Genomic DNA, 17276 nt, shown 5'->3' with positions numbered 1-17276 from the left:
AACCGACGTTTCGGAGAAACTTATCGCCTCCATCTTCAGGGTATAAAAATCCGCTAGCGAAGAACCCTGAAAATTGAGGCGATACGTTCCTCCCAAACGTCGGTTTACACAATATCTACACGGCGCCATATTCCAGAAGACTACATTCTTCCATAACACAAATAGAACTACTACAACAGGGGACCAGCCCGTCATAAGGCTACCTACACACAGGAGAGCACAATCATAGAATAAACACACAGACATCCATGCCTCGAATAGGATTGGAACCCATGACCCTAGTGTTCGACCTGAAAAAGAGTGTTCATACCTTCGACCGTGCAGCCACTGTGATCGGCACCTACCTACCTAATTAACAAACTAGCTAACTAACACCTAAACAACTCCGCGGAGCTGAGTCTAACTTGAAGAGCTAAAAATTACTCAGCTAGACAATAAATTACCAGTATTTTACGGAATCCGGAAGTTCATTGCCGTGTTCACAACAGCCCGCCATTGGTCCTCATCCAGAGCCAGACGAATCCAATCCACACATTCCCATCCTCTTCTTTATGATCCATTTTTTATTATTCTATTTGCTCTAAACCTAGGTCTGTCCAGTGGTGTTACGTTCTTACAGGTTATACGATCCAAACTTTGAATGCACTTCTTTCCCGTGCGTACTACATGCCCAGATCATCTCTTGTTTCTTGACTTGATCATTCTAATAATAGGATTAATTTTGAAGAATTATGTTTTCTGGGATGTGACGCCGTTTAGTGTGATGAAACTCGAAAAAGACGTTCCGGAGGAACAAATCACCTTCATGCTGGCCCCTTGCTTGGCTTATTCTTCGGCCCTGAAAGATGAAGGCGGCATGTTCCTCCGAAACGTCAGTAGATTTTTATCGGACTACGTTTATATATGTCGCAGAAAACATAATTCTTCATAACAGCCATTGTGAGGACCTCAAATCCTACACCTTCTTGTTGCTTCCTCGCCCATAGATCCAGTCCCATCTTCAGGCTGTTCCCAAACACCCTCATGCTGTTCCTCTCGCAGTGAGGGAGACTTATAGGTCCACACGGCGTCATAACCCAGGACCGCAACCTGAACTTTCACTACTTAAGAATCTCAAATGTGGGGCGGAAATAGCTCTGACCATCACACCGGTTACCTACATGACCGTTGTCGTCCAGCTGGTTGTTCGTCAGTTTCAGCTTGTCAAAGGTCACAACTTGCTTCATCCACTGCGCTCCTGTCGCGGGTGAATCGGGGTGCACATGTATCCTAGGGGGTGAGATAGGGTCCGCTTTACCTGCCACCACCCAGCTCGAACTGAAAACAAAAGAGAATAACATGCAATAACTATTCAGTTTTGTAACATAATTTCGTGGGATAGAGTGAATAGAGATGGAGTTGGTAATCTGATTTCTTGAACACATATTTTTCCCCCTTGGCACTACAGCCCCAGTGGGCCTAGGCCTACCTCCATGAACTCCGTTCACTTCGTTTTTCCTCGATCTTACAAATACGGTAGGAATCCTTGGGCGAGTGAACAGCTCGTCGCAAGGCCTCTACCTGTACACAAACACAGAAAAACGCACACAAACATCCATGCCCTGAGTTGGATTCGAACCCACGATCCCAGCTCCCGAGCGAGCGAAGACAGTACACGCCTTAGACCGCTCGGCTACCGTGACCGACCTTGAACACTTATACTTCTCCTTATTACACTATACAAACGATTTTCACACAAAAACTAATGTTCTTAGTCTGTTACAGTCTCCACTAGTTCGTTGCTTGGTAGTGGCTTCCAACAACGGACCTTTCACTTTCTTACCCCAACTACCGCCGTATCACGAAACAAGGTGTTATACAAAATTTGACAAGTCTGTCATACAATTTTCCCATGATCAAGTTTCATTAAAATATATCCAGCTCTTCTCGAAGTGTCTGGAGGAGGGAACTTGACAGGCTTCCAGCAGGGTTGCTATGGTTCCTGAAATGGGCAACTGAAGTGGACAGTGACTTCTATGCATGTGCACAAGATGGTACTCTCTGATTTCTTGAATTAGGCTAAGCCCTGCGTGCCAAAGTATAAACCCAAATTGAAAGTAAAGTAAATGCCCCTGTTTCCCAGGAGGGAGACGTTACGGAATAGTGGAAGTAAAATTCTTTTTTTCAGATTTCGGTACTTGATGAAGATAAACGACCAGGCTTACGCTCCGGGTTAAGGAAACTACCTTCAGTACCCATGACGCAAAAGATCCAGGATTGCTCAGTAGTAACAGTGATGACCTGCGGGCTGGGTGACCAGTGTTCAATTCCCGGCAGGGACAAGAGAGTTTTCTCTGCTCCAAATGGTCCAGATCGTCTCTGGGGCCCACCTAGCCTCCTGTTTATTGAGTACCGGGGCTTCTTCCCGAGGAGAAAAGCGGCAAGGGCGTGAAGCTGACCACTCATCTCCAAGTACAGCCCTTATGCTGCAAGGTCAAGGACAATGCCGAAACGTGTCTGCAATGCACAGGCGACAGTCATGGAGTTCACTGTTGAACAGCGAGTGTTTCTAGTGCCTACTTGAAAACGGCGGACACTTTCAACACCTGCTCTGATCACGGCACACGATCCAAGATAAGATATATAAATTACTTCAATATCTGTATGGTATATATTATATTACACCTCATTTCGTCGGGCCGGTTCTATATGAATCACCCTGTAGAAGTATATCTCCACTCCCCCATACGTCTTCATGGCATGGTGCTAAATTAATTAAAGTCATTTACCATGAGACAGGAGGGTTAGGGACCTCAGAATCGGTCTGAGCATAAAGAAAAGATAAAAATTCTTAACATTCTGACTCCGAAGTCTATAGTGAGCCTCCGTTTGAAGCACAATGGAACCTGTGTGTAGACCGAAAGGGACTTACCTATGGAAGGAATATCTGTACCGTTTGTCATCCACCGGCACGAAGTCCAGCATTAACATGTAGTCGGCCAGTGGGTCCAGCCCGTACAGTCTCGCCTGGAAAGTTGGGAACATGCGTCTGTAAGCAAGACAACGGTCAGTGAGTCACTGTGGCACAGTGGTGACTTTCTGTAGGTCTGTGTGTATTCACGGTTCAGTCTCACAGGAATTGTCTAATATGATAACCTAAACTAAAAAAAAAACTCCGTGGCCTTTAGTCCGCAAACGAACTAACCGACCGAGCGATCGCCGATTGTCGTCGAAGTTAGTGCCAACTTTTGCGGATAGAGAGTGCCACATGGTCAGTGCAACGGATTACCACGGCCGTTAATCTCGGTTTTCTAGACCGGAGCCTCTGCTTTTCTATTCAAGTAACTCCTGTTATCCTCATGAGGCTGAGCGGACCCCGTTCCATACCCACTACTACTTCTCAGAAAGTATGGTAGTGCCGAGAATCGAACCCGGAACCACTATATATGTATCCAGGAACTCTGACCACTAGACCACATAGTCGGCCTATGATAACCTAAACATTCAGAAAAATGAAATAGGGGAAGGTACATCTGAAATGAATACGACTGGTAAGAAAATAAACCGTATAAAGTTGACCATATCTGTCAGTCTGTCCGTCCGCAGGTTACATCTCTAAAACCACTTCACAGTCGTAGCGTAGACGGTTAGTCGCCGGGTTCCCACCGCGGCGGCAGGGTTAGAGCCCACGTCAGGTCTTGTGGGATTTGTGGTGGACAAAGTTGCACTGGGGCAGGTTTTTTCCAAATACTTCCGTTTCCCTTGCCACTTATCATTCCTCCGTCTACTGTATACTCATCATCATCTGTCTACAGTAGGCTAAATAGTGGCCGACGTATAAAATTGATCCAGTCTCACTCCACCCCAAGAAACAAAGCAGCCCTTCCGACTTAAATGTATTAGAATTAAATACCATGACCCATTGGGCCATAATCGTTTTCCCCTCGAATTAGACAACGTGAAAGGAATCAGAAAATAATACATCTGAGGCGCTTGTCTACATTGGCTCACAAAACTTTGTACCTAATATCAATTAACACATTCTTTCCTGGATCATCCAGACTAGAGAGAATATCTCACGTCCTGGAAAACTTCCATGCTCGGAACTGATATGCCAAGTTGTGGGTTCGACGTGTCCTTCAATTTTCTCTTGGTCAAGTTCAATTTTTGTAAATATATGGACACCGAATACGGTGGCCTCGCAGACTAAGATACGAAATTCCTTCGCCCTCTCAAACACTGAAATCGTGAGTTCGAATCTTACTCCAGGTATGAATGTCTGTTTATGTTTGTTCTGTGTTTGTCTAGCCCTGTGTCGGGCTGATCCCCTGTCCAGTGAGTCCTACCGACTGTGTACAAGATTCACAACAATTTCAGAATTAATTTTTGAATGTGAGCAGACCAAAGAGCCTAAGGCAGAAATACCGAGGCCTACTTTATAAGCTTATCTAATAAGTGAATTGCATCTTATCTCCATCAGATGAAATTATAACCAAGAAAGGTTATTTTTAGGGAACAGCGGCTAGTTTCATTCTCCGCGCACTTGAACTGCTTACTTTCTTTTTGCTTTCTCAGCGCTTTCGCCCACCCAAGTAGCTGCCTAGCCTGAATCCAGTGCACGTCGTTTATATAAAGCAGATCTCGGTTAGTAACAGCAACAGAAAAAAAAAATAATGAACGAGGGTACAAGCATAGGCCGATTCAAACCCTCAGCTTAAGACCGCGCATTAGCTCAACCGGTTAGTCGCTGGCTTTCCACCGCGGCGGCCTGGCTTCGATCCCGACTCTGGTCAAGTGGGATTTGTGGTGGACAAAGTGGCGTTGGGCAGGTTTTCATATCCTCGCAGGCTGGGGTTCTGAAACTCGACCCCTCACTTCTAAGGGCTCAATGCTGCTGAACACTTCATTGTAACCACTTTGCACTGACCACGCAGAAAACAGCCTCTGTTGTTGATAAGAGTGTTTACCGCGCCGTTGCGTAGCAGTAGACGTCTTATTGTTGCGCGCGTACGCTTCCACAGGAATGTGTTTAATGAGACGTTGCCTAGCAATGAGTATACACGTGGTAATATATTACATAATATGAGGAAGTAAAAAGCAAGACGATAGGAAGACAGAGATACAAAAAGAGGGGGGAAAATGTAAGTTTGAAATTACAGGGAGAGGGTTTGAAGGACAGGAAATAAAACGAAAAGAAGGAGAAAAGACGCAGAGGAAAGAAAGGTAGACAAGAAAAGACGTGTTGCGAGCCTACCTGCCAGCCTTTGTCACTATCATTTCTGTGCCGAGCTCGTTAAACTCATCCCATAGGGGCTTCGTCTCCAGGGCGGCCCCCGCGTTCAGCAGCTTGGGGTGCACCGGCAGGGCGCACTTCTTCTTGCTCGCCGTCGCGACGTCCTGCCCAGCGTCGGTCGTCACGTTCATCTCTTCTGTCCCACCGGCCGCTGTCTTGGCGCCCGTATAATCTCGGCACTTGTCCCCTGCGCTCTGCAGGCAGGCTGCACGCACACAGTGATGCTGTATCAACTGCACAGGTTTCAACTATGGCCTCAAATGTGAGCATACATATAAATTGATTTCTATCAAGTTGAGAAGTTTATCGGAGATTTGTGCTTCAAATGAAATATTAGGAAAAACATGAACTGATTTCTAGGTTATTTAATGATGTTATATCAGCTTCCATAGCTTACAAGAGGAAATTTGTAGATCCTTGTATAAACACCTACATGCTATGGCCAGCTTATTCTTAAATATTGTCACGTGTCCGGGGTTCCGTGACTAATAATAACTAGTTCTGGATTGGATGATTTGATTTTTTTCCACCTTCATTTACAATCTCCCTTAATCTCTTATACAATCCGCTTCTAAGCAACGGAACTGTAAATACGTCTACAATAATAGGCGTTTTCGGTGGGGTGTGTGCAGATTGCTTATAAGAGAAGTCAATTCAGATGAAAATTCAGTTTAGGCAGTTACGAGTCGTAACTAGTCATACCGAGAAGCCGTGAGTCAAGGAAACGAAGCCGTCATGGAAAGGACTTCTGAGGATTCAGCTGTGAAGAGTTAATGGACGTTGAAGACTTTACGTGTGCTGTAGTCCAGTGATATCTGGAGTGATCTGAAGCGCTAGTTCCTGTGTTTTAATTGCGTTACCAGAACAGGGCTAGTGTGTGTGTGTGTGTGTATGTGTGTAACAGTGGATTATAAAGTGTAGAAACCGCGATAGCGCTGTGCTAATTGTAATTAAGAGAGAGAGTGTAACCAAGGCGCTAATAAATCCAATTATCCCAAATAGAACCCCGTCATTTTCGTCAGGGCTACCACCCTACACATGACAATATTATTTTTATTATTATTATTATTATTATTATTGTTACTATCACGGACTGATTAAAACAATCCACATAATTATAGGTAATTTACTAATCACTAGAGGTCAGCTCTTAACGGCCCCAACGGAGTAGGTGTCTCCCCACTCCCTCACCTGAGCATGGGTACGCGGTCTAGGGTATGAACCGTCTTCGCCCGCTCGAACGCTGGGATCGCGGGTTCGAATCCCACTCAAGGCATGGAAGTCTGTGTGCATTTATTTTATGCTTGTGTTGTTATCTGTGTAGGTAGCGGCCTTGTGACGGACTGATACCCTGTCCGAGGAATCCTATCGACTGTTTATAGGATTAAGAAACTGAAAAAGCGGCCAAGGTCCAACAAAGGGCCGTAGGACCATAGACAGATAGACATCATAACGTTGTAAGAAAATCCATAATTCAGTATAATACGTGAGATTTGAAGTTATTACAGCGGTGACTATATAGATTGCTGCTTTCTGGACGTGATGATGTGTAGTCGGATGTACATTTATTGACATTTCTCTGGTTCACCTCTTCAATAACTAGTTTACTTGCTCAATCTTTGTCTCACATGCTGACTCGCTCGCTGATCTACACGCTTAATTCTTCCACTTGCCCAGCCACTAACTAACTCGGTCATTCACTTAATCTGTGCTTCCCCTGGTCAGTAACTAGTTCACTCGCTCAACCTTTGTCTCACACGCTGACTTACTCACTTGACAACTCACTCCCTCACTTACACGTTTACCTACTCACCTAATGAACTCATGATGTGCATGGATCTGAATGTAGAGACACTCTGTCTCTGCACTGTGCCCAGAAGTTTCGGATACCAGACATCAAATGCAGCGTCCTCTCGGCCCTACCATTTTAGTGACTATTTGCTGCGACAAATTTGTGAACTGAGCCACCGCTGCAGGAATCCTCACGATGTCTGAGGTGCCTTGATTTATGTGGCAACTCAGCGCTCTAAAAGTCACAGATCTGGCATCTCCACCTTTTAATTAACAGCCAGTCCGATGCTCGACGTCGCACTTGCCGCCTCATTTTCCTCGTCTTAAGAGGGCTTCTTAGAGATAAGCAACAGGGAAAAGGCAGCTATGTCAGTTTAAATAGGAATAAGTAATAATGTTCCCCTTTCATTAGGTAATTTAATGGCTTTCAACACTGTGACAGAGGGTATTGATTGAATATATATTAGTGCTTTCTTACAATTTTCCGACCTGAATTATCTATAAAACATTTTTAATGCCAAATTTAATGAAAATCCATCCAAGCGCTCATCATGTGTTTCAAGCGTGCAAACGGACGGAGCCTCTTAGCGAGCTTAGCGCTTCTCAAGATTGCACAGCCTAAAAAGAACAAAAATTTTCATTGTTGATACCGAATATGTTAATTTCTGTAGTTAGTCTTACCTTCCATCTCCTTCATCGGTGTTGAGTATGACGGCAGGGGCTGTGGGGGCCCCCAGTCGGGGACAGTGGCCCCTGTAGGGACCCACGCCCTAGTCATCCCTGGAACTGCAGCAGTCCCGTAGTGAGAAGTAGGGTGTTGCATTTTTCAGGGGGCCTTCACTGGCCTATCTCCCAGTCAGGACTGCTTCATCAGCCGCAAACAGTGACGTCTCATTCGCGATAAAGTTCACTTTAAGAAGCCGGCATTTCCGTCCATGTATCACTGCTCTTAAAATAGATCACACTGTATATGAACCAAACTTCGTTCTTGTAGATTCTTGTACGAACTCTTCCGTCTTACACAGTCTCACTGTTTCGCACACTTCTAAAACATATCACTGGAGATTACTTATGGGCCTAATCGAATCTCAGATCTAGAAATAAAAAGAGATTAATAATTGGCGCATGTGTGACCTGAGAAGCTCATAAAGAGCCTTTAAAATTAATAAAATAAGTAAACGAAAGATAACACAATTTGTATATTGTAATAAATAAAAAATACCCTAAATGCTTCTCTTGAAGTCCGCTTAAAAATTCCGAGATAATTATTCATATTTTAAAGAAAGCTTTATACAGAGTGATTTTTAGTAACTTGACGAGTTCACGGCTTTGCGCTTCACGGCGAGCGATGCGCTGCTTGCCGCCAGGTGCATATAAATTTTGCCGATGAATCAGAAGATATTTTTTGGAATGAAGGGAAGTAATTAACTTGAACACCGCTTGATGGCATTATGCTTCACGGCAAGCAGTGTGGTTCATGTGTGAGTGTTTATGATTTGTCAGCAGTAGGCAGCAGTTATCAGCTCCTTTAGTCATTTGTTCTCAGTTACAATTCATGAGCGCGTGTTTTGTCATGGTGCAGTACATTTTAGAGTAACGTGTACCTTTGTATGAAACCTACATGAAATAGGAATCTGCTAGAAAGTGTCGGCGAAAATTTCGACGTAAATTTCGTGATGAAAGAGTTCCCCATAGACAAACAATTCATAGTTTGGTGAATAAACTTAGAACAACAAGACTCTATCTGAGAAGTTAAGATGACATAGGGACCAGACTTAAACATACACCTAGAAAATCACTGAAACATCTAGCTCAAGAGATTGGAGTGTCAAAGTCTAGTGCAAGATGGGCAACACAATTGCTGAAGACATCCAGTGAAAGTTGGTGTCTGGTGTGCTGTAGGCTAAGTGCAAGAAGGATTGTTGTACCTGTTTTTTTAACTAAACAATTAATTTCGAAAAATATCTACGTGTAGAGGACTGCATTTTCAACACCTGCGGTGATCTGTAAATTATAACTATCTTACTCCAAACGTTACCGGAGGCCAGACACGCTGATATATCGACAAAATTCGCATGCACTTCGCGGCAAACGGCGCTCCGGTCGCCGTGAACTCTTCAAGTTACTAAAAAAAGACTCTGTATTAACGAAATGTAGTGAAGCGAAAACTCACTGTCCTTGTTCGTAATTGAAAACTATGTCACCGGTCGTCCACCCCATAGCTTAATCACTTCCTTGACTGAGCTACCCAACCCACACATTGTTATGAATATGCCTCAGTAGTCTACTTGGGAGAACATCCTAGTTCCTCCATCCAGAATAGAACATTATTTGGACACAGGCAGACAAAACGAAAGCGTTGATGCGATGCGCAATTAAGAGTTTCGTCAGAATTTCCTTCTGGCCCATATTTTGTGTTTCCCTGCACGAATGTAAGGTTCTTATTTCCTTTCCTTCGATATTCCAACAGAGGCAGTCAATAAAGTACGCAGGTTGAACACTTTTTAAACTAGACCGGACAGTTTTATAAGGTAAACTGTCCGAGTTCTTTCAAGCCTGTAGTATTTTTCATCACTTAATTGCCACCAGATTCGGTTCCAGTGGCGAAGCAGCATTTAAATTGATTGTATAACTGTCTTCACTTCTTTGTGGTGTTTCTGTGGTTAGTTGGAGTTCAATCGACTTTGTAAAATAAATCAGAAATCTGACAACACTGTTCTTGTACCAATATATCCTCATAACAGGCAAGATTTTGCTTCTGTAAACTCATATATATATATATACAACATGTTCATAAAAATAAAATACTTTTAAATTGTTAGAATTTTCTGTGAAATTTGTATTATATTCCTGATTATTATTGAAGAAAAGAAAGCTATAGAACTGTTTAAATCATGAAAATAAATAATATGTGTTGCTTTTTTTTATTAATTCACGAAATTAATTGCCCTGATTTTGATGGGAAATGTGTAATCCCACAGAATTTTAGTCGGAAAATCTGAAATAAGATAAGTATTCGTACTTGGGAGATCTGGGCATAATATTAAAATGGATCTTTAAGCTATTACAAGGCTTGGACTGGATTCGTCTGGCTCAGGATGTGGGTCCAAAATAGGCTATTGTGAACAAGATAAAGACTGAATACAATTAATTTTTGAAATTCTATGCTCCATTATGTACAAGTTTATTAGTTAATCAATTAGCTGGTTAGTTGCCCAGCCTTGAGATTTAGCGTGTTACGTTTATACTGGCTACTGGTAGCATTTCTAAACCGCGGTACATAAATAAATTTATATCATCTTATGAACGTTTAATTGACGTTGAAATTTGAGGTCCTCGAAGTGGTGATCACGTAAGAATAAAATTTTCTGGTATGTGACGTCGTTTCATCTGGTATAAATATACCAATATTTCGGAGGAATATACTGCCTCCAGCTTCAGGGTTGAAGAATAAACCAAGAAGTAGGCGACAATCAGAACCAAGGTCCTGGCCCTAATGACTGAGGTTTATATCGGTGTAGTGCCTCAAGTGACCACTACTTTCCTCATACTTTCAAATTCAGTTAACTAATCATCCTACCAGCTAGCGCAGCGGTAGCGCTTTACATCTGTATTTATGAGAAGTTCACTTCGAATATTGGTCGCGTACCGGCTATCGTAACTGATATTTTTCGTGATCCTCAAAAATCTAATTCTGGGATAGTATCACAAGTATTCCACTACCTCTCCCTACCAATTTTTTACAACTAATAATTCATTTAAAACCCTACCATTCGGCGCAATAGATTCGACGTAAATATTGAAAGCTGCTTAAGTTAACCCATCGAAATATAATCACTCCACTCTTTCATGTCACATAGCCTGAGCTACCGATAGCGTCTTCAAATAAGCCGTAAACTTAGAAAAAAATTTAATTCTACTCGCACAGTTTTCAGTTGTTTGTATGGCGTACTTTTTCATACTGTAACATGTATACTAGTTGCTAGGCAACGATTCGGTGAACCAGAACTAATCTGATGAATTTAAATATATCTTCAGATGTGTCTTAACTTACGTTTAAATTACAGAAAAACGTATAGATAATACTATCGAAATGGGAATAAGATGTAAACCGATGATAATATCAATTATTCGGTTTCGTTGCCTGTCGTTACGAATTGTAATTTACACTGCTGAAAACCACATGGCGTAAGAAAATATTACTATTTTCTAACAATATGAGTAAAGAAGTTAAAGTGCTAACAAGTTTCCTTCAGTTGAAATGTTAATAGGAGGAAGACGAAAAGAAAATGTTTCATTTTTCAGCTGCTGTCTCCATCGTGAGGTGCATGCGCATCAGGCCACACCGGTCATCGCCTGCTGACGCCGGTACTCCTCACAACAAATAGTCCTATTAGCGAGCGCTATTATTCGGAAGCGCTGAAAGCCGCTTATCATCGTGTGGTTAGTTAAGTGTGTATGTACTTCAAAACACTACGCTGAAAACTGGTATCAGCAGACGGGGAGATCATGCCAACAGTTGGGGCATCTGGAAGAGTGTGCCGTTCTGCACACACTTCACGAGTGTGTGTTCTCGCATTTCGCATCGTTTCAAATATGATTATTATTGTTATTACAAAGTAAAGTAAAGGTATCCCTGTAACAGGTCGTGGAGGCCCATAGGATTATGAGATGTTGAGGATCCCACATTTGCTAGACAATCGGCTCATAGATGGCGGTAAAGTTGTCAGCCTTACGCCTTTAGTATTTAAGGACACAAATGATCAGAGGACTATATTAACAACTCTCAGTTCAGCCCACTTACAAGAAAAAGAAAGCTGTGTTATTAATTTGACGCCAATCAGAAAAACTGGTTATAAAATTGTGCGACCGGGACAGTCGCCCTGAGGTCTTCACAAAACAGAAATATCCAAAGATCTCACTGAGACATTCGTTTCTCTAAAATTACGAGAATTTCGTTTATATTTTTAGTTATCATAAGAAAGAGAAAACCGTAAGAGATATTCGTAATAATTAAATTGTTTGTTGTGGGCCTCCACATTTTAATTTCCCTGGGGATCCCACAGCTGCAAATCCTGCCCCATCTCAAGGATATGTTTAAGGTAATTTTAACCCATATAGGTAACATGGGACAAAGATCTTAGTGGTCAAATTTCACAAATAGCTAGATGCTACAACAAAAGCTAATAGAAAGGTGCTTAATTCATCACTAATAACTGTGAAACGTTCCTCATTATCAAAAAGACAATGAAGACAATCATTGTATGAGGGGAATCACATACTGTATGTCAAAAAATAAATCTAACTAACTGCAGTTATTCATTTTAGGGTTCATGTGATAGAAGTCTGCTGGACAAGTGATTTAATTGTCACAAAAAATATACTTATTTCCATTTTATATATTCCTGAAGTATATATAGTTTATAACTGAATTTGTAAAATAATTGAATTCTGAGTTTAAAATTGATCGTAAGGAGATCTCAAATTTTAAATTTACGATTTAGAAATTTTCTTAACTTTTGGATTGTTTAATTAATTCGCCCTCCTTGAAGGAGGCCCAGTCCTTCGGATATGCACAAAATAATTACAATTAGAAATCCTTATTCTCATTAGAAGTAGCGTAAGCCTATCTGGGATTCAATTTGGAGGACAAAGATTATATAGGAACGGTCTAGAAAACCGAGATTAACGGCCGTAGGAATCCGTTGCGCTGACCACGCGACACCCTCTATCCGCAAACGTTGGCACTAACGTCGCCGACAAGTGGCGGTCGCTCAGTCGAAACAATTCGTTTGCAGGCTAAAGGCCACGGATTTGGTTTTGTTTAAGATTATATAGAAGAAGAGTTTGAAGAAATGTGGTTCATATTAGGCCTATATAAATTTAACATAAGGTATACTCTTATCATATAAGACCTCTGAAAGCGCCATCATAATTGAATATTAGTTGTGGAGTTACTTATTTTCATATGTTCTTCATGCATGTCGTGCTCTCTTTTTCTTACGAACCGTACAACAGTGAATCTGTTAGGAAGTCGAAGCAATGGGCCACTCGGCTAAAATCGAAGATTCTTACAAAACCCCGTACGTTTTGTCATAAATTTAGACTGTCTCAAGCCATAAATAATAATTTTATAACTTTGATTTGTTTCATTCTGGTCCGTCACACTAACAATTACAAATATAAATCACATGTAAGGGTGTTAAGTTTTCATGTAGTAAAAAACTTACAGGTCACATTGGACGGAGTGATTTATATTTGTAATTTTATAACTGTTAACCTAATAGATAAACTTCTTACTTTTGGCTGAAGTCAGAAATTCAAAGAACACTCGTTTCTCTGTGATTAAATTAAATACATTGAGGCATATGATAATTTTTTAACGATTAAATATATATGTATAAGGAGCCAGGATGGCTCAGTCGGTATAGCGAATTGCTACGGGATGGACGTCCTAGGGGTCGGAGTTCGAGTCCCGGTGGCGTCAAGAATTTTATTTTCTCCACGTCGTCCAAACCGAGTCTGGGGTCTATCCTACCTCCTATCCAATGGGTAGAAGGGGTTCTTTCGCCAGGGTTAAAGTGGCCGGGGCGTGAAACTGACCACTCACATTCAACTGTGCCGAGGTCAAGAAAATATTGATCTATACAGCATCTCCCCACAGGCCTTCATGGCATAGTGCTTAATTCGTTGAGTACAGGGACAACTTTGCCTTTAACTGACACACGCATCTAAATTTATAAAGTACTGATACCGGAAATGCATGAATCAAACCAGAGTTACTGTTGTTAAAGCAGGTCATCGCAAAGTTTAATCGGGATCGTGAGAAGATAAAAGAGATGTGAAGTAAGAAAAATGCCGTCTTCTGGGATGTGGCACCATATAGACATTGTGGTAACCGACGTTTCGGAGGAACTTATCGCCTTCATATTCAGGGTATAAGAAATCCGAGAGCGATGAACCAACGTGAGCAGGTGGCTCATCGCTCGCGGATTTCTTATACCCTGAAGATGGAGACAATACGTTCCTCCGAAACGTCGGTTAACACAATATCTACACGGTACAACATCACAGAAGGCGGCATTCTTCATACTCACCGCAGTGAAAACCTCAGATCTTACAAAGGTGTGAAGTAATTTCACTCAAAGCTACTTTTGATGCCAAGCCAACGTAACAAGCGAGCTCTTAGCAGAGAATTAAACATCAATCTTTACCCGAGATAACGGGGAACAAAACTATGAAAGCACGACGCATGGCATATTTCGTTAGTCACTTGTCATTAATTTTTCATGAACAGTTCTCCTTTCGGTTTAGAGGAAAAAAAAAACATGTATCGCTCGACATGACAACTACCGCCATGACAATCAAGTCTATGGGACTTAATGGAAGAATGGATTTCATCCACTCTCTCCTCCGAAATTTATAAGCAAAATCACGTTTACGTAAACATTAGGAGCTGTTTGCGCAAGAGCCTAACATCTTCAGTGACTTTAATTATTAAATTGCATGATATTCATACGCCAAATTTATCTTCGGCTCAGTTATTTGAAGCCTAAAATTTCATCTGAATACTTATAAATTGCTTTCATAATCCACAGAGAACACACTACAAATTTATTACAAATATGAATTATTTAACATTTATACTAAGAATCGTTCCGGTCCAGAAAACCGAGATTAACGGCCGTGGGGATCCGTTGCGCTGACCACGCGACACCATCTGTCCGCTAAAGTTGGCACTAACTTCGCCGACAAGCTGCGGTCTCTCGGTCGGTATAGTTCGCTTGCGGACTACATGCCACGGAATTTGTTTTGTTTGTTATATATTATTAAATCACTTTTAATTGACATGGTTCTTGAAATGAACTCTCTACACTTGTTTAGGATAAAGTCTTAATTGGTCTCCATTTAAAAAAAGACACAAACACATAAAGAAAAGTCGTTTCTAACCTCTGTAGAAGGGAAAAACAAATAAGTTATGTCCACTTCAAATATATTTTGTCCTTCATTTCACTTGACACCTTTATAGAACATTTTCCAGAATCACTATGAAGGAGATATGCTATCATCAACACAATCATTACTCCTACCTTCCCTCCCTCTGCACAGTTGCCCCCCTCCCACATTTTACATCATTCTTGTTCCCGAAATGCGAAGCAGTAGAATGGGGGCACACACACAGACACGATCTGGAAACTTCACCGTGCACTCCTGTCCTCACATCAGCAGGAACCTCGCCGTGTGTCTATCCTCACAGCATGTCAACAGAAACTCAGACTTCTATGCTGAGCATTTCGCCCACAGAACATCTCCCCCCCCCCTCACTGCACTGAGACACTTCTGTCATCTCATTGGCAAGGAGCATAGGGATCTATCTTTGTAGTCTTGGTTGGGAGAGGTGAATACATCTTCCGCTCTCAGAGGCGGAGCCTTGATGTTTAAGAATTACATCAGCAAGGAGAATGGATAGTCGGTGGTTTATCATTCTATTAGCAAAGCCCATGCACAAATGGTCATCGGCCCGCAGTAAAGTAAAAATACGTTACCAGTAATATCCCCAAAAAATCAACGTTAGCAACGCCATCTGTTATCGCTTTCTAGTTCAGCGTTCACGTTGAAAACCGGCAAGTGGCATGACCGCAGCTTTACGGCGGACTTCTAGCACACTCGCTCATTCAAATAAATCTCACCGTTACATTATTTGTTTACGTGTAGATGGAGTGGTAAAAGTGACCTGTTGTCTAAGTATTACATTATGAAGATATGTGGGATGTATAGGTTTAACTCGTTAAGGACCTGGCGTGAAGTTAATCACCAGACTATACGGCGTCACATCCCACAAGTTAGTAACCTTCATAGGCACCTTTCTGAGAACCTCAAGTCTCACATTTAAGTTGACATGATCACTCTACGTATTTAACGATGCTTCATCAATTGCATAAGTAAATCATGTGACTGACTCCAAAGTGGAAGCGAAAACGAGGCTTTTGTGCCCCTCCCTGGACTTTTAGTTGAAGACTAGAAAGAAATTACCAAACATTATTGTTAAATAGTTTATTATTCTCTCCTGAATGCTTTAGGGCGATTAGTAAAATATTCTTAAGCGATTTAAAGGCGAAGGCACACCAAGGAAACTGGCAACCGCAACGCAACCACAATTTCCGAGAATTGTTAGTAACCTGAGTTGAACACATGTTACTGAATGGAGCAGCGCAAATTGAGGAAACTGGTTGTGTTCAACTCAGGCTGATAAAAATTCTCGGAAATTGTGGTTGCGTTGCCGTTGCCAGTTTCCTTGTTGTGCCCTCGCCCTAAGAGTAAGCAAATTTTCAAGTTGTACCCCTCGAAAAAATGGTTTACCTTCCCCTTGGAAGAAATCTTACTGAGTACGTGGTTTTACAGGCTCCAGTAAGAAACTGCAATGTAAAATGCATGGTGAGATGGGAGGGATTTCTGGGGAGGCGACCGTGGTCTATTTTATGGTAGGCCTGTTCAGTTCCTCACGGAAGCGAGCGTCCAGTCCGGCTGTGAGGGCTCTTTGGGCGTGGTTAAAGCGGCAGAGGCATGAAGCTGATCCCTCACCTCCATTTAATGCCGAGGTTAAGCATAATTATACGGCCATTCCCCATACGTCCACCTTATGCGGTGCTCCGTTGCGTATTTCACCTCTCCCTGTAGGAAAATATAGTTTTTTGGTTACGTAAAATTGTCCTTTTAGCTTTCCGGCATAGGACTAAAATTTATTGAATCCACGTCTACACCTTGGGAGCCGGGATAGCTCAGTCGGTATAGCGACTGGCTAAGGGCTAGACGACCGAGGATTCGAAGCTCGAGTCCCGGTATGGTCAAAAATGTTCTCTTCTTCAAGTCGTCCAGACCGGCTCTGGGGTCCATACAACCTCCTGTCAAATGGGTACCGGGAAATCTTTCCCAGAGGTAAAGCGGCAGGAGCGTGAAGCTGACCACTCAACTCCAAATAGTACAGAGGTCAAGAAAACGCGGGTCTATACCTCTACTCCCCCATACGCCTTCATGGCATAATGTTTAACTAGTTAAGCACAGGGACAAATTTTTATATCTACACCTTACTGGTATAGGGTCTGTTGTGTTCTTGAAAGATCTGAGGTTCTCGAAGCCCTTATTTGGAGATGCAGGATACTCATGTCAGTCTACTGGTATTGCAGACGTAGCAAGCGGTTCAAGGCCGAATAGC

At 42.1% G+C, this 17276-nt stretch overlaps 1 protein-coding gene across 3 annotated transcripts in view; it reads right to left on the bottom strand.

Annotated features, from left to right (window-relative positions):
* The window catches only part of LOC111874617 (T-box transcription factor TBX10), a 68008-nt gene extending 52697 nt beyond the window's left edge, over positions 1–15311 (bottom strand). Inside the window, exons 1-5 of one of the 3 annotated variants that reach the window (XM_023870254.2) lie at positions 15014–15311; positions 7745–8157; positions 5234–5477; positions 2912–3028; positions 1161–1317 (exon numbers count right to left, since the gene is read on the bottom strand). In XM_023870254.2, coding sequence (XP_023726022.1) covers positions 1161–1317; positions 2912–3028; positions 5234–5477; positions 7745–7886 — 660 coding nt within the window. In that variant the 5' untranslated portion in view covers positions 7887–8157; positions 15014–15311. The remainder of the gene's footprint in view (positions 1–1160; positions 1318–2911; positions 3029–5233; positions 5478–7744; positions 8158–15013) is intronic. The other 2 variants (XM_033755525.1, XM_023870255.2) reach the window with 2 other exon arrangements.
* Between the last annotated feature and the right edge of the window lie 1965 nt (positions 15312–17276).

This window comes from Cryptotermes secundus, unplaced genomic scaffold (assembly GCF_002891405.2).
Source record: "Cryptotermes secundus unplaced genomic scaffold, Csec_1.0 scaffold1747, whole genome shotgun sequence".
NCBI classification, from domain to species: Eukaryota; Metazoa; Arthropoda; class Insecta; order Blattodea; family Kalotermitidae; genus Cryptotermes; species Cryptotermes secundus.
The sequence above is the reverse complement of the archived record's forward strand: the minus strand, read 5'-3'. Positions and strand labels throughout refer to the sequence as shown.